Here is an 18,352-nt window from a genome sequence, read left to right as displayed (position 1 = left end):
TCAAAAACATTAATAAAAACTTATTTACAAGCTCAAAATAGTAATTTGTTGTATTGTAATACATTGGTCACGCTTTGTTATAAAATGGGATTTTAAGAATTCAGAAAAATAATATTTTTTTACCCAGCCCTACCAAGCAGCACCTAGCGATGCCTTGGCAATGTGCAAAAATAATTTAGAAAACCTTAGCAACCGTTTAGCAAAAACCCACATGGCCCTAGCATTGTAGCAGCAGCTTTTGCAAGGGCATCACTTCACAATAATCTGTTTAACACAGTTATTGTTCATAACAGGTTGACCATTTACAGAGTCATCGTTAAATTAGGAAAGCTTTAATTTAGTAGTTTTTATGAGAGAAGCAGTGAATGTGCATGTTATAGTTTCTGTTTTTCTGGGTCACAGCTTTGAAGTTTTGGGTCAGCTGAGCTTGAGTCAGATGTGCCATTTTCTCTCTCTGGTGACCTACGTGCAGGAGGTGTGTCTGCTATCTCAGCCTTGTGTTTAGTTTTTGGGAATCTGTGGGTGATGATTGGTTGGAGCTTGAACATGTGACTCAGGGGAGTGGAGTGAAAATATGAGGGCCCTGATGTAAACATCACTTCTTTTAAATGGAGAGGTTTTAAACTCTTTTGGGAATGGAAAAGATGTGGAGGTGATCGTTTCGGCTTGAGTTAGAAAAACACTCTGTGCCCTGAAAGATATCAAATGAAGACTTTATGATTATAATCATTGTTTTAGTATGTTCTTATGAGGCAAAATGATGATTATTATTATTATTATTGAGTTTGACCCCATTAAGTGGTGGATTAGAGGCTATATATTAAATATTAAACATATCTTCATTTGTTTTTCCAAGATGAACAAAAGTCTTATGGGTTTGGAAAGACATGAGTAATTGATGACAGAATTTTCATCTTTGGTTGAACTAACCCTATAATGTGTCTCATGATCACTTTTTTTCTTCTTCAGTTTGTTAAAACATCACATTAAATAGTTGCATTAAAAGGGTCATGAATTGAGAAATCAACTTTCCCTTGAGCTTTTGATATATAAAATACACAGTGGGGGTGGGGGGGGGGGGGTAGAGTCTCTCGCTGGTCCTTTGTTTTTCATTCCCCTCTGGCTCAAACCGCAAGCCCGTAGCGGTAAACTTGAGGAACGCCCATCAACATACACATGAGGGGAAGCGTCACAACACCACGCTTCAGTCGTGCCGCAAAAGTGGATCTGTACTGTCAGTTTTGCCGCGTTCATTTCATCTGGTGGAAATCACTAATTGCTAATGGGGGTGTTTTCAGAGCACCCCTGTTTCACAGGTAACGTTCTGTCTTCAGAACACCCCCCTTGTTTTCACTTCTTTTGGATTAGCCCAACCCACTGGAGAAGAGAGACCGGTTGAAGTAGGCTACTTTGCTGTATTTATTTAATTGGGAGCGTTTTTTCTGCTCTTGATCTGGCTTGTTTAATAAATATTCATTTTTTTTAATTAAAGTGGACATGCCTTTTGTGTTTAAGAGTAAAAGCTTTAAGTTAATAGTCTATTCGTGAAATAATAGTGTCTGTCAGTTATTATAATACATATGACAAACAATTGTCTAAATTATGTTGAACATTCCTCAAAAGTTCTTATGATGATATCACTAGTTGACAACATAGCCTATGATTTCCGAAAATATAGTACTATGTTATTGCGCAGGTGCACGTGATGCAACGCTGTCCCAGCCGACAGACTCGTGTGTCAGACTCATTTCAGTGCAAAATAATTAGGTCAAAAATGATTTAATATACTGCAAATAGCCTACTAGTTTTTTGTGTTTATTTATAATTAATTTAGGCAGACAACAAGGCCACCAAGTACTGCGCACAGTGCGCAGCTAATTCATTAAAGGCCTGTTCACACCGGGATTTTCGTGCGCGTTTATCGCCGACGTTTAACGCCTCGTGACTAAACAAAGTGCGCCAATGTGAGAGTGCACACCGACGCGTAAAACGCCAGGCGTAAAAGCGTCATTTTAAAAATAACGCCTCGGGTTCTTTTTTTTTTTTGACGCGGCGCGTTAAAAACTGGCCGACCAATGGGATCAGCGCTTTTGTTCACGTGCCTGGAGCTGCTGAAGTGACATTAAAACACGACTTGGTGGCGCTCAAGCACAAAACGGTCTTGCCGAGCACGCATTGATACGACGAAGAAGTAGTAGACAAGTAGAAGTAGACAAAGAAGAAAATGAGCTGATAATGCTGCCTGCTAGTTAGCAAAAAGTGTGTGAATGGTTTTGGCCATAGACATAATATATCTATGGTTTTGGCAAGCACGTAAATACTGTGTCTCTTCTTCTTCTGTGTGACAAGCGAGTGTCAGAAGCATAAAGTGCCGCAGCACCGCCTTGTGTACCGGGAGCGCATCTACTGAATGTGCACGTTCACTCGCCGCATCGCCAGTGAAAATCGCTTGGGTGTGAACACTCAAGACGTGCCGAAAAACGTCACGAAAAACGCTGGCGATAAGCGTGTGCGATATTCGTCCCGGTGTGTACAGGCCTTTAACGGGGGTTTTTTTGTCTATTTTTTTTTTGTCGAAAATTCCAGGACTTCAGTCGACCAAGATTTTCTTTGGTTGATTACAGCCCTTGTAGCCTATATGTGCGCTGCTTCCTTTCCGTGTGTTCTGACCGGTAATGGAAAATATCAGATCTGTTGAAGATGTCGCTGTTCATGTTTGTTAGCCCAGGACATTTTACAAATCCAGACCAGACGATGTTCTATGGCCATGTCCGGAATAAAGAGTAGCCTATCCATGTCACATAGTACAGTTAGGGTGATATGACTTAACCCGTGATATAAGATTTTGGCCATATACCTATCCAAGTCATTTCGTCACAGACAGTATCAACGTCAGTAGGCTATACTTATTGTATTTCGACCACACCACAAGGTGTCAATGTGGCCTCAACGCTTTGTCCTCGCCTACTCTGAGGTCGATTGCTATGTCTGAGGTAAACCACACCCTCCTCATTACCCTACGGACAAAGAAATGTAAAAATAAATAAATGTAGAAATGCATAAATGTAAAAATAATGTATAAATAAAAGAATAAATAAATAAATGTGGAAAAAATAAACATACATAATAATTTTACATACCTTTTACATTTCTTTCTTTCTTTCTTTATTTATTTATTTATAATTTTGGCAGCTTTGTAATTCCATACACTACAGTGCAACAGTGACAAGGGACCCCCCCTCAAACAGTGTCACGCTGCACCGCGTTCCGAACGTTGTTTTAAGGGACATATACCGGTATTGCGGTATCATTAAAATTCATATCATAACAAAAATAAACACCGCCCAGCACTAGTCTTCTATAAAAATGTCCTGCTCCACAGATGCAAAAAGAAAGTGACATGGGTTCCGAAAGACATGACAATGAGTAAATGAGTAAAAGAACTATCCCTTTAAATATTTTAAGCTACACAAGCTGCATCAGCAACCTAAATTTCTCTTGTGAAAACACAGGCGTCATCATATTTATAGTGTTGTTTTGTATGTGGTGAGTTTGTGTAAAAAAAATGTTTGTAACTTGTAAAATTCCCTAAGAGCGGCACATCAAACCCCAGGTTCGTTTCTCCTGTTTGTAAACACGCGGAGACATAGACATATGGAGTGCTGTTATTATTTAATGAGGTTTTTATAGTATTTTGCAACGACTGGGAGTCGGACCTGACAGCCTGCTGGGTAGTGGCCCACTTTGAGAAACACACGGTTATTTGTCACCGAGATCATCCACTTTGATGACTGTTTGCAGTCGCTGTGTCTGCATTACCGAGGAGATGATGTGTCATAAAGGGGGTCCGAGAGCACGCAGGTGTTGTCCGCGAGGCCGTATGGCAGCGTCCAGGGAAGGAAGCACTGCCATGTGGCTCGTTAGCAAAATGCTAATTATGTTGTCAGCATCATTAAGAGTCACAACAGCAGCCATTTTGGGAGTTGCGGTGCCTGCTGTTCTTCCTGTTGTGCCCCTGTGAGTGTGCGCCAGTGCAGGAGGCTGGCATTAAACCTAGACATTACCTCACTCCTGGGCAGACGACCCATTACGATGCTCAGCAGGCTGCAGGAGAGAGGTGAAAAAAAACTCAATACCTGATGATTATACACACACACATACACACACTGCAGTGCATCACATCTGCAGGCGGCCCATCTTGGCTTTGCAGATAGCAATCCCCAGTCATAAACTCACTCGCACAAGCAGACAATTTCCCCTTCCTCCTGTCTCACACAACACGTCCTGCAGGGATTTGTGCGAATATCACAGAACGCAGGTTGCAGATGGAAGTGTCTCGGCGATGGCTGCCATATTTATTCTTGCAGTTATATTACAGGTTATAACTGGAATGTTTTCACATGTCTGCATCTTGCTGTTTCTCAGGACTTTCCCTCTGTTGACAGAATGGGTTGCACAATTGTATAACTGCCACATAGACATGGGATGGTTTATGGAAGAAGAAAAAAAAGAAACCTGTCATCATGTGAAGCTCACCATGTAATTTAGTTCTTGCAGTAATCTGTAAAACAGCACTGGTATTTTGAGGATCCAGTCATCAGCTATTTGTTGGACATCGTGTATGATCGTGTAAAGTTTCCTTTTGTTATGGGGTAAACTATCAGGCTTTTTGAGGTAAACAGAGCAGGATTAGGATTTTTGCTATATAGTCATCGGTCAGCAATATGTGTTTCTATTACTAGCATAGCTATTTCAAGTATCTACTAACATAAACATCAGCCTGAAAGAAAACTGTTTCATTTGTTTATGTTAAACTAATTTTAGTGATGTTTATTTTTGTGGTTGAAAACGTAAAGCAGGAGTCTTCAACAGGTGGTATATGACCCCTAGGGGGTCTGTGGTGATACTGCAGAGGTACTGCAGAATATCAAAACAAATTTGTGGGGGGAAATGAATATACATTACATAAAAAAATGGCACAATTAATAGCTAAATAGCTAATTAAGCTACATTTTTTTAAGATTCTAAAGTTTAGTTAAATGCTTCGCAGTCGAGCCCAAATTAAAATGTTTTAAGTAAAATGAAAATTGTGTGTTTGGCTGTGTACTGTGATTCAACAGTGACCATTTTAATGTATGTGCAATTTAAGCATCACAGTATGTAGGAAATAAATACATTAAAGGTACACTATGTCACTTTTTTTGGCACTATCGTTAATAAACAAAAGATGTTCCAGGCTTAAAATTCAACACTAAATTTTAAACAATATGTAACAACGGGGTCCCTGGTCTATCTCTCTATCCATCAAGGAGTCCTTTACCTGAAAATGTTGAATACCCCTGCCGTATTAAGACATTTTTAAATGGATAAGGGAGACACTAGGTGGCACTGTTTATCAGACAGCAACAAAAACCCATATAATTATTATTTTTTTTAATTCTAATTGAAATTAATTTCATCTCTTTTTTTTTTTGTTGGTTAAATGTTCTTTATTTTGATTGTTTAATGATGTAGAAATTCTATTGTCTGGTAGTTTACGTGGTGGCAGGTCTCTCTTACCTCAAAACCAGCCCCGGTAGCATTAGCATGCTGAGAGAATCCACCTCATTGCCCCAGAGACTTCCTCCTCAGACAGCCATTCAAATTCAGACTTGACCCCCAAACCCCCCACTCTGTCTGTCCCCCATGTCTGCTTTAACTGGGGGGATGTGTCTGTCTGCATATATGTGTCGGGATCGACTCGACTTCCAGGCTAGACCTCAGACAGATAAATGTCATTTTATTCCCCTGAGGACCCCTGAGGGCTGAGTTGCTAACTAGGGGCGAGATTTTAAAAGATAAAATTTCATTTTGACAAAAAAAGTGATATATTTTTTGCTCAAATATTTTCTGTGGTTAGTTTTTAGTGGTTTTTTTTTACTTCTAAGCTTTGTCTGTTTATCTGACTGGCTTTGATTATTTATATTTTACTGATATAGTGCTTTAAATATAGCAATTTAGCTGTCCTATTAAATTTTTTTTTTATTTTTATATATATATATATATAATTACAGACTATTTAGCATGTCTACCTTTTAGCCCAGTGTGGATTCGGGTATATTGCCTTGCCCCACAATAAAAGCCCATATAGCTGCCAGGTTATTTATAGACAGACTGTCGGGCCTGTAGTTCGACGGAGGGGGGGCTGTAGTTCTGGACACATGTGCTCTGTGTCGCCAGACAGCGGGGTCACCCCAAGGTCAGCCCCCTACAATGCTTGCCTTGACTGCTTGTGTCTGGCATTAATGGGGAGGTGTAACACTAGACACCCGAGCGCTGTGCTCGACCACATCCCCGACCCCCCCCCCCCCCCCCCCCCCCCCCCCCCCTCTCCAGCCGGTCACCGATAGACCAGCCGTGTGTGCGAGTAGAGTGTGGGGGTGTGCAGGAGGGGGTGGAGAGGAGCTCCGTCGGCTTGATCTCACAAACACTCTGATTTTTGTGTTCAACCGGAGGGGTCAGAGAAAGAGATAGAGAGCGGATGAGTTCAGTTTAGTAAGTCAGAGCGAAGTGAAGCGGTTACCCGAGAGCATGTAGTGAAAAAAAAACAGCATGTCAAGGCTGTTGCCGAGGGCTTTCAGTCTCAGCACGAGCTGTTGGACGTGCACACACCGGCTGGCTCGTGCACCGGTTGAAGTCTCCCGCGTACTCCATGCGAAACCTCACCGCACCGGATGGCTCGAACGTCACATGCGGATCCCAACTCCAGGGAATGGAGATTTGTGAGTGTTTTACTTTTTCCCTTCATTGCTAATTATGTCAGACTTCTTTGCGTTTTGTCTGTACATGTGACTCAAGCTGGAGCTTGCAGTTTAACTTTGAGTGTGTTTTATGTAATTTCGCCTGCAGTCTTGTCTGGCTGTCAGCTCTTATCAGCTGTTTCATGCACGTTACGTTTGCGTAAATGTCTGATCTTGGCTCTCTGCCGTCTCTGCAATCTGTCTCTGAATGCGTCTGGTACGTAAACCCAGCAGACAGTGTTTTAACTTGAGTCTGGGGCAAATGTCTCCTGCCTTCCGGACTTTATAAACAAAGAGCCCATGAGTAGACTGTCTAGGGGTTGCGACAACTTGCGAGCAAACATTTATGGATAGATGGAGACATTTGTTTATACTGACAGCTTATTTATGGCATATATTTCTTGGTAATTGAATAGTTAAGTTCCATTTGTCTGGTGTTGCCAATCTCATTTCATATGAACTATGACCGTAGTATTAGCAATACAAATTGTCATCTTGAACTCAATGTAAGAAAAATATTGAACTTTATTTAGTGGTTACACTGTGTTACTTTGTTAAGCTTTGTTAAAATTCTCAAAATTTGATTATATTAACCACAGGTTTTGTCCAGTTATTAAAGTCATTGTTACTTTTGTAAAATCCTATTAGATTAATACACGTTCAAAAGTTTGGGCTCAGTAAGATTTTTACTGTTACTTTTGTTTTTTTTTATACAATTGTAAATTGTATATATCACAAAATTATTAAGCAGCACACCTGTTTTCAACATTGATAATAATAAGAAGTGTTTCTTGAGCACTAATTCCGGGAATAAAAATAATTTCGGAAGGGTCATGTGACACTGAAGACTGGAGTAATGATGCTGAAATTTCAGCTTTGCCATCACAGGAATAAATTGCATTTTAGAATATATTAAAATAAAACTTTAAAGAGACTTTCAAAAACATAAAAAGAAAAATCTTACTAACCCCAAACTTTTGAACCTTGGTCATGTTTAACTAGTACATATTATACTTGTTTACCAGTGAAACCCCCTTAAACTGGAAGGTCTTGGCTACAAAAGCATATTTGGATCTAGAATTTGATATTAAATTAAGATTTGGTTGATGCATTGTGTAATGTAATTAGAATCTCTCTCCGTCTGTCCGTCTGAAGCATTGCTGTCTGTCTAGATCTGATCTCTGTTTTGTGTTCTGGTGTTTGCTTTGTGCAGTTTGCTGCTCTGGCTGGCCTGCCAGTGACGGTTCTGTAAAACAGACTCTTTCTCTGTTCTTGGAGTGAAAAGTTCATATTCTGTCTGGATCATAAATTATGAATTTAGTCCTGGGGAATTCCCACACAGTAGGTAGAAAAGGCCTTTCAGTAGTTTTCCTGCCTCTCACAGAGACTCTTCACATATGGTACAGAATGTGTTTCTGCCAAAAGTGAACATACAGTTTTCAATTATCCTTTGAATCTTGAAGCATTTTTAATACTTCAGACATCTAAATGCACCTTAAAACATCCCTGTAGGAAAAGTAAGGTATTGGACAAAATGGCCCTCAGAAATTGAGCCAAACAGATTGTCTATTGGAAAAGCAGCCTCTCTTGCAGTCATGGCTTCACAGTGAGCTCAGCGCACTGAAAGCTGGGCCGGGTTAAGCAGCCCCGAGGTGCCACTATGAATTATTGATAAAGGCCAGTGTCGTCATGCCAGTCTGAGTGCTTTTGGCATTACCCAGGATGATCCTGATGCCCACGCACAATGCCCTGGTTTAACAAGAAGGGCCTCTAGTTCAGTTCAACTCACATTTTAGCCGATAATTGGTTTGACCGCTGTAATCAGAGCTTTAATGTTGTGTTTACCTATATCAGTAATTGTTCTATATTAGTGTTGGATATGTATTATTTAATAAGTATTATTTTAGATTGTCCATTAATTTAGTTATCATCTAGCGCTTATTTAAAGGGATAGTGCTAGATTGCAGTGAAGATTTAAGTCTTTAAGTGCAGTATTTCTTGAATAGCGCTTTGCTAAAACTGGTCCCACATCAACAATTTAACTTTCTCATCAACTATTCATCTCAAAATGAATGGTTATCTATCTACATTTCATACTGAACTGATGGTTAAATGACATTTATTCCTGAGGACTCACATTACCCTTCAGAAATCATTCTAATATGCTGATTTGGTGCTCAAGAAACATTTCTTATTGTCAATGTTGAAAACAGTCGTGCAGCTTAACATTTTTGTGGAAACCGTGATTCGTTTTTTCAGGATTCTTTGAATGGAACGTTCAATAGATCATTACAGTAGAATAGCTTCTTTTGTCCGCACGCGTCTTTGTAACAGATCTTGCTCCAAGCAAGATCCAAACCTGTAACTTACTGCATCTTCTGCTTGAAGCTTTTAAAAGCAGCCGTGCAGCTGGTGCAGGATCCTGCCTGAGGGAGTGACTCATTAGCCACGACAGCCCGAGTAAACCACAAAACGATCTGTTCTTCGTTCGAAATCCATACTTTGTTCTTCTTAGCGTTGAACAGGACCACCCATGAAGGATGAAGTTTTAATAAGGCGAAGGGTGGGGCTAACAACAACAACACGGCTTTGAGGAATAAAGAACCGACTTTCTTCCTTCCCTCATCCCTCTCTCCATCTCTCCCTTTCTCTTTCTCCTCTCACTGAACCCGCTCTTTGGAAATGTCACCGGTGAACTCTGTCCCACCCGAACTCTAATGTTCTCAGATGCAGTAGTGTGATTCTCACCGCTGAAGCTCTTCCTGCAAGTTCATGTGGCGGTCATGAAGGAATGTTTTAGAAAGCAAGGCGCTTTTCCCCCCCTTCCAACAGATCTTTCAGAAACTCCCTTTATAGCTAAGTATGCCCTAAGGCAGACTGTTCCACTTCTTGCACCTTTTTAAATGAAATAAAGACCAAAAAAGAAAACGTGTCTGGCAAGGTTTTTATAATCCTGGTCATGGTTGTTTAAGGTTGTGGGCTTGGTGAGCTGATGTGTAGACCACAACGTGCGTGTTTAGGTTGCCACACCTTTAGCTGTCATCTCTTTTGGTCACATCCACCCTTAACTGTGGCGTCCAAAATAAGTCCTGGTTATATTTGGCTCAGGCAAACTGTGATTATAATTGCTGAATCTGTAATTATACATTGTCACAAGAAAGACTCAAAAATGTTTCCAAAGCCGAAATATGTGCTTTTTCCCCGAGAAGTCGTTGCTCCCCCTTCGACGACGTCTGCGTTCTTTTAAATAATCTCGTTATTGACGGTGAAAGCTCCCGTGTGGCATCGCTGCGGAGACCAGGCTGCGTTGGCGAACGTGGCTGTGGAGCCTGGTTCAGATTGTCTGTGCTGTTCGTTTGATGGCTCCTCTGCATGGCTGGGCTGGATGCCCACTCTCCTGGTGCCCAGCAGGGTGCCAGTCTGCCAGCTTGTTTTGTGTTGTTCGCTCGCTGTCCCTGCATGCCTCTGGCCTTTCATTTCAGCACACAGACAACCTGTGTGATCGCTCCTTTACAAAACGCCCTCAGACAGGTTTGTTAGACCTTTTTGGAAATCTTCCACTATAGCACCAAAAGGCGTATACATCCATAAAGCAAAACATGGCGTATGTGAAATGCCACAATATAGCAGAGCCCAGACACCGAGTCCTCCATATGAAAGATGCATGGATCTCTGTCAAGTAGTAAACGGTCATAACGCTCATTGCCATCTCGTTGCAGATGCTCTCAATTGCCTGTCAAAACACATGGATGTTATGTAGGAGTGTCCTGACCGCGATAGACACGCTGACAAACAAAATCACTCTACTTGTCAATTTAATCTATCTCTTCAAACGTCCTCTGCAGAGGAGATGTTGCCTTAGGTTTTGGTTTGTCTTGTGAAAATAATGTATTTCCTGTTGTAAAATAAGCTGTCTAGCCTGCAGGTAGTGAGTTCTGGCTCCGTTACCAATAGGTCTCAATGATTGAATAACCATCCAACTGGCTGATTTGTTATATGCACTACCTGGGACGTGTGGGAACTGTATCAAAACTGTGTCACGACGAAATGGCTTGGGATTCGTTTTAAAAACAATTTGTTTAATTGACTCAGAGTCGACTTACTTTTGAGAGAAGCAACTTTATATACGGTGCGCTTTCAGATTTAAAACTTTGCAGGATGTTTTCATTCACTTAGAGCTATGTTATACACTACATGAAAGGTAGTTTTCTTTTCAAAAATCCATAACAGGGGCACTTTGACTAGTGGTTTTCCAAAGTTACTAGCCACTCAGTATTTTCACTGACCAGAATTTTGACATTGATACTATGGGGAAAATGCTATATAGATATTTTAATATTATCTCTTAATTTGGCAGCAGGTATGTTAGGCTGCTGTCACTTTAAGACATGATGCATTTTTTTTGCGCAACTGTTTACGTTCACTTAAAACATAACTGATTGTGTTTACGTGAATATTTGCCAAGACTGGCTTTTTGACATTATTTTGTGTGTATTTGACTGTTTAAACGTAATAAGCAGCGGAAAAGAACTCAATTTAGTACCAAAAGGCGGCTTTATGTGCGCGCACTTCAGGTGTGAGCACAAAATCTGTGGGAATGAGTAAAATTATGCGCAATGCACCCAATCGCATGCCAAAATTCAAGCCCTGTAACACCAACAATATTTATCCAGAGCAAAAGAAACGAGTGAGTGAGTGAGGGGAGGCGGGTTTGTGTGTCAACTCATTGTCGGAGAGATGAGAGAGTGAGAAAGCACAGCTGGTAACGTGTATCTTTTCTGCGGAAAATTAGTATTGGAAGCGTTTCAGATATTTTGGTATCGAAAAATCGATATTTTTGACAACACTACATTGCATTTAGTTTATTTCAGATGCTTTTTTTAAAAGACTGCAATTTAAAAAAAAAAATTATTTCATGCCACTGCTGAAATCCATTAATCCGGGTGTTAATGTCGAGCCCTGTGCACTACCATTAAAAAAATCTTACAGAGCCCAAACTTTTGTCATAAGTCTCTTATGCTCATTAAGGTTGCATTTATTTGATCAAAAATACAGTAAATATTGAGGCTTTAATTAGTCTGCTGTGCTGTATGCATGTAGCACAGTAAAACCTTGGACATGTTGCACCTTTTAAAGCACTGAGTTTGTTGTTGAGTGGTGACACTGATATGGTTGTGTCCGGTACTGTATGTACACAGCGGGCAGGGTTTGACCTCAGGTAAGCACACCTGTTCCTGTTATTCAGCACTAGCTTGGCATAATGCAGTGTCTGGTGCATAGTGCCCATCTCCCATACCGTCTGGAGGATCTGTGTGTGTGTGTGTATGTGTGGGGTGGGGGTTACTTGGTGTTATGTGTGACTGTGTTAATTATTTAGGATTAGTGTGTGTTTGTAGCATGAAGCATCTAGACAGATCTGGCTACACCAGGAGGTCATTGACACACACCCACACAAACACACACACACCTCTGAATGTTAGATTAGTAGGGGGTTCAGGTGAACACGAGTATTGTCACACACACACACCTGCTGCAGCAAACCTTTAGAGTATTACATGACATTTGTGTAGTTCACTACTGTGAACAATAAATGCAAGCTCCTCAAGAAGATGCATCTTTGTGTTTTCTCTTTAATGCACCACTGCTATTACATTTGCTAGTCAACCTAGTTTTTGGGCAACTTGTTAAGCACCTGACACATCCCTGGTTCTCATTTTTGCCATTATTTAGACATAAACCAATAATTGGGATAAAGTGATATTTTCAACCTATATCTACACTTTTATTCTTATTCAGTTTTCATGTGTTCTTTAATTTCAGGTCTACTGATAAAATTTGATGGATCTCTAAAGAATAGCAACTCATTTCAACACTGTGTGTTCTCCAGGAAATATTGGTGTTCAGTAACACACTGTTTGCATAAATGCTTTTTACATCTGATCTGTATCGATTTAAGGACCGCATATTGAAGTGGCCCAAATCGGAATTGAAAAGATCCGATTCAATGTGGTTTGTGCTGTTCACACTGTCATGAGAAAAAACACATATGAGCAACAACAAAAAAATCACATTTGCGCCACATTTGCCTGCAGTCTGAAAGTAGCCAAATAATGTTATGGCATACGTTAATAATAATAATAAATTATAGGTAATAATAAGGATATTATAGGTAATAATAAGAATTATTTCCAAATTATTTACATAATTTGCATTTTGTTCTGTGATTTCACTGAATCAATATCCAGCTGTTGAAAAATGATAGACTGGAGCACAACCATTCACAGCCACTGATTATAACATGCATAAATATAATGAAAACTTATTGGAGATGTCTCCATCTCTGTATTAGACATTAAGCTATTCAATAAAGTAGTCAGGACAGGAAGTAATGACACCTACGAATGTGACCTCCATCTACTTCACTTAATATGTCACCTTCAAGACACACTTTGCTTCTCTCCATCTACAAATCTCTATTCTCTTCCTCTGCCTCTCACACACACCTTCTCTCTCTGTCTCTCTCGCCCCCCCTCTCCTCATCACCCACACACTCTCTCTCTCACTCTCGTCTGGTCTAGCGCTTTCTGTCTGCTCTGCCTGGTGACAGAACGGCCTGATGGATTTTGATCCTCTCTCTGTGGTCTGCAGAGAGAAACTCAGTCTGTGTATGGCTAATCTGCAGTCTGTGATACCCAGACCCACTCTCATTTGTTCACGCTCTCGTTCTGTCTCCCTGTGATTGGCATAAGAGATCAGTGTTAAATAGGACAAGAGAGCGTGTCAGTGGGAGAATTGGACAGGACCTAAAAGAACAGCTCCTTGCACCGTCCGGGATTCATTTTTAAATGTTTTGAGCTACAACTATTAGCACCAGACCATTTTAATGTATTGAATCAAACTGGATTTGGATGTCCGTAGGTTTTGTTTTACTTAGACTGGAATGTCTTGTCTGGATTTGGGTGTTACAGAATTTACATGGTGGCAGATTTTTCTGGCTGGTCTAAGCTGGTCATTAGCTGATATAAGCAGGTTATTATTTGGTTAACAAGCTACCATGTTCCAAAAAACAGCTTAATCACCAATAGCTGGCATGTTGCTGGACCAAAAATGTCTACTGACAGCTTAGACCAGCTAGAAACCAACTATCATGTTTCAAAAGCTGTCAGCTTAAGCTGTATTGTTTACCAGGGCAAACAATCCCGAGGCATTTCTAAGAGCTGAATCTAGAGTGTTGTCAGTTGTTAAATTAATTAATTAAATGATATGATATATTACATTTTAATACTTTTTTTTCAGTAAGTCTGGGTGGTACTTGCCCATGTTAAACTCACCACCACAATGCGAGGGATGGTTATCAGGGTTTTGCTATGCCTTTTCTAAGGTGTTCTCAGTGGGGTTTTTTTTACATTGTTTGCTAAGGTGTTGTAGTTTCAATGGCATTGCTAGGTGGTTGCTTCGATTTATGTAATTGTTTATTTATATAATAATTTATTCAGAAGATCTGGGTGGGGCTTGCCCTTGCTAATTCACCACCACTATGCTAGGGTGGTTGTCAGGGTGTTGCCATGAAGTTTGTTTTACATGGTTTGTACATTACATGAGTTGCTGTGGTTTTCTGGTTGGTTGCAAGGGCATTGATAGGTGGTTTTTCTAGGGTGGGCTAGTTGATTGCTGCTGTGTTCTGGTGGGTAGTTTTTAAGAGCACATCTTAAGTAAGGACAGTGAGGTCTAATGTCTTAAATCCAATTAAGCAAATACTTTACGTTTTCCTAATATATTTTTTTCATTATTAATTATTTTATTTGTAGTATTTTATTTAGTTGTTTATTTATAGTACATTTTAGTCCGAAAGATCTTGCCCATGCTTACTCGCCACCGCAATGCCAGGGTGGTTGTCAGGGTGTTGCTATGCAGTTTATAAGGTGTTTTAAATGGTTTGTACATTGCTATGTGTTTGCTAAGGTGTTGTAGGTGGTTACTAGGGTGTTCTGAGGGGTTGTTTGTTAAAGTTACTTGAGCCGAAATTGATCTGAGCATGTTAAGCACTGTGAGGTCCAAAAGCCTTGAATGAAATTGCCCCTGCTTTGCATTTTCAAATGTAATAGGTTTTTGTTACAATAATTTCTTTATCCGGATATAAAGATGTAATTGAAAAGTTTGTATTTTTGTCACGAAGACCTTTTGTACAAACAAGTTCACATAGAGCAGAGAGGACATTTCTTTGTTTTACATTTTTCAACATCCTAAAACGGTTTATTTTCAGATTTCTCACAAATCCCCACAGTACATTTAAAAAGGCTGTGTTTTTGATCTAAAGTCAGAGGAACAGCTCCGCGTTCATGGGCTAGTTTGAAGCCTGCTGTGATTTTGTTATATTGATTCAGTTCCAGTCTGATAGGTTTGTGTTTGTAGTTTTATTTCCTCTTACCAGTATTCTGATCTGAGTCTTATCTGCGCTCCTGTCTGATTTTCACTTCCTTTTGTCTGTCTTGCCTGGCTAGCCTTTATGTCCTCCTCTCTGCTCACTCTCTCTCCCTCTTTTGGTTCCTCCTCTTATGCCCTAAATTAGGAGAGAAGTGTTTGTTTCTTTTGATGTGTGAGTGCCAGTATCCCGCAGTACTGCACTGCAGGCAACAACTCACTCTTTCATTCTCTCTTCGTGACACTCTCACTTTCAGTCTCCCCATTCGGTTTACTCGACTGTACGAGGTTCCAGAATGGTCCCTCAGCGCAGTTGGTGGAGAGCTCATTTTTGTTGTCTGAAAAGCCTGTGAACTCCACAAGCGTCTCCATCTGAGAAACAGTCTTGGTCTTGACTGAGAGAGTAAGTGCGAGTGCAGCAGGGTGTTCCTCGTGTTCAAAAAGAACACATTTTCAGAAACATCGATCAAGCTGTTTACCTTCATCACTTTGATTCTTGCAGGCCCAGGATATTTAAAAAAAAAGCTACTCTGGTTATTTAATGACAGAAACTTTATTTTCAGGTGAACTTTTCATTTCTTTGCTCACCCTAATGTACTTCTAAATCTGTATGCTATTTTTTTCTATGGAACCGGGGAAATCTGTGAAATTTCTGTCCCTCAATTGACAGTCTACGCAACTACAACTTAATTCGCTTTATATGATGAACAGATTTATTTTACGATTTTATTCACATATAAGCAGTCATTACACACATCAGTTATGGTAAACAGAAGCTCAAGCATGTTCACGTGACTTGTGAGAACCAATGAGGTTCAGTCTCGTGTTACGCAGCACGTTTGAGCTTCCGCGACAACCAATGACGTTTGTTCTCGCATGTCAAGCAAGTATGGTTGATCTTCTGTTTATGTTCACGTCAATGTTTATTTGTGAATAAAAGCCTAAATGAAATCTATTAATCATATAAAGCAATGCAGTCTCTTCAGAAAATGTGGACTAAGCCACTCGATTCATATGGATTGCGTTCTCTATTTATGAACATTTATAGCGACAAAGTATTAGTTGCGTAGCTGTAGGTGAGTAATTGATGACACATTTTTTTTTAAAGTTAGTTTCCGGCTTTGATATATATTGTGATTAGCCTGACGTTGTCATATTCTTACTGATACTGCTTACTGTGATTATGAGGCGTGTTTCAACCGAACCAGGAAAGAATGCCTCTGCACTCAATTGGATAGACCTACAACCAATCAGAGCAACGGAGCGACGCATAGTTGTCAACAGAACTCAACTGCATGCACGCTGGAAGAAGTAGAAGAAGAAGATGATGAGTGTAAACGATCTTTGCCAGTGTTGTAAAAAAGACACGATCATCATTTTTGAGAGAAATTGTAAAAGTGAATGGATATACGAACAAGTTCTCAGTTTAGGATTAGAACGAATTCAACCCAAGCGCTCTTTGGTGACATGCATGATTACTTTTCTGTGGGTCATCTGTCCATCATCGTATAAAGCCCGCCCTGACAATTTGATTGGTCCAAACAGCTCTGGTTCAAGCATAGTTGCTCCACAACGGATCAAGTCCAGACCGAACTTCCCTACCTCAAATGTTGTGGGTGGGGCTAAGTTCGGCTGGTATCCAGGCTATATCGTGATATTGTTTGAGGGAAAAATGGCTTATGCAAAGTGAATGAATATATATAATGATGAACAAGAAAATAAAGGCTTTATCCAAGTTCTCGAGCTTAGCTTACACACTTAATTTCACAGCATCTTGCTGAACTAGTGATCTTGCTTTAATCCAGTAAACTATCCTAGTGAACTCTTTTCTTGCTGTCCATGTCGAACCAAAATGGCTCTCCCCTTTTTTGCCAGATGATATCACCAATTTGGGAGACTGTAGTCGTCATGGATGTTGATTTGACTCTGCTGCCATCTTTTGGTCAAAATGAGACTAGATATAGATATGGATTTCATTATTGAAAACAGGATCTGTTTAGGTTTTTTTTTCTTTTCATTCTGCACTGTTCTAAGCTCTTTCTGTGTTTTTATGTTGCAGCTGAACTGGAGTTTGTGCAGATCGTGATTATAATCGTTGTGATGACTGTGATGGTCATGGTGGTTGTGTGCCTGCTCAACCACTACAAACTCACCACGTGGTCGTTCCTGAGCCGGGCAAGTCAGGCACAGAGTCAGGATCTCTCTCTGCAGCCGGTAAGACCCTGTCCTAACCCTTCCATCAACCTTCCTCAAAAATGTAGATGAGCCCTGGACAGGAATAAACTAAAATTGTGAGTAAGAGGCGTGGCCTAGAAGTTCACACGGCTCATATGGAACACATAAGCCGTCTCTTCTCTGCTGTCTCATGTTTTATTTATTCTAAATCTTAACATCGCTTTACAGAGCATAATGAGCAATTAATTACAAGAAACAGACAAATCACATGGGAACAATAGCATGGGAACGAAATGAAAAGTAAACAACATAAAGCAAATGGCAGTGTGGCATGAAAGCAGGAAACTGAAATGAGCAGAATATTTCAGTTAATCAACAGCAGAACGAAAAGGGACTGTAAAATGACATGAGAGTAGCACAGACGAATCAAATGAGTTTTCAACAGTTTTTGGAAGGCAAAAAGGGACGAGACTTCATGAAGGTACTTGAGTTCCAGTGTCCAAGAGCAGGAAAGCTCTTAAGGATCATCTAATCTTGTAGAACAAACACCATCTTATATCATATCTTAAATCATAAACAACACAGTTCCTTGACATGTGTTTCAGGCTGAGCCATGAAACATCAATTTCTAATACTGAATAGATGTATTTTTCACCTGTTGCATCATGTCTAAGCCTTGTTTGGTTTATCTTATGCTGGTGAGCTTTTATCTTAGAAAAGAAGAAAACAGCAGGGCCTAAAATCTCTTGAGTGGAGTGTGTGTGTGTGTGTGTGTGTGTGTGTGTGTGTGTGTGTGTGTGTGTGTGTGTGTGTGTGTGTGTGTGTGTGTGTGTGTGTGTGTTGTTTACTTCTGGAAAGGTCTTCTTTGTGTCTAATTCAAAATAACTTGCAGCAGTGCACTGAGCTGATGAGAGAGAGAGAGCGCTGTGTGTGTGTGTGTGTGTGTGTGTGTGTGTGTGTGTGTGTGTGTGTGTGTG

The 18,352-nt window shown here is 40.2% G+C and overlaps 1 protein-coding gene across 3 annotated transcripts in view; it reads left to right on the top strand.

Annotated features, from left to right (window-relative positions):
• The window catches only part of ldlrad4b (low density lipoprotein receptor class A domain containing 4b), a gene marked incomplete at its 5' end in the record, with an annotated part of 59,807 nt that overhangs the window by 36,405 nt on the left and 5,050 nt on the right, over positions 1 to 18,352 (top strand). For 2 of the 3 annotated variants that reach the window (XM_079837234.1, XM_079837235.1), the window contains one exon: positions 17,260 to 17,414. In XM_079837234.1, the coding sequence (XP_079693360.1) occupies positions 17,260 to 17,414 (155 nt within the window). Of the gene's footprint in view, positions 1 to 6,691; positions 6,762 to 17,259; positions 17,415 to 18,352 lie in introns of those variants that run through there. The other variant, XM_079837236.1, reaches the window with a different exon arrangement.

Source organism: Gobio gobio, assembly GCF_949357685.1.
Source record: "Gobio gobio genome assembly, chromosome: 15".
In the NCBI taxonomy this organism is placed as follows: Eukaryota; Metazoa; Chordata; class Actinopteri; order Cypriniformes; family Gobionidae; genus Gobio; species Gobio gobio.
This window is presented reverse-complemented; position numbering and strand designations above follow the sequence as displayed.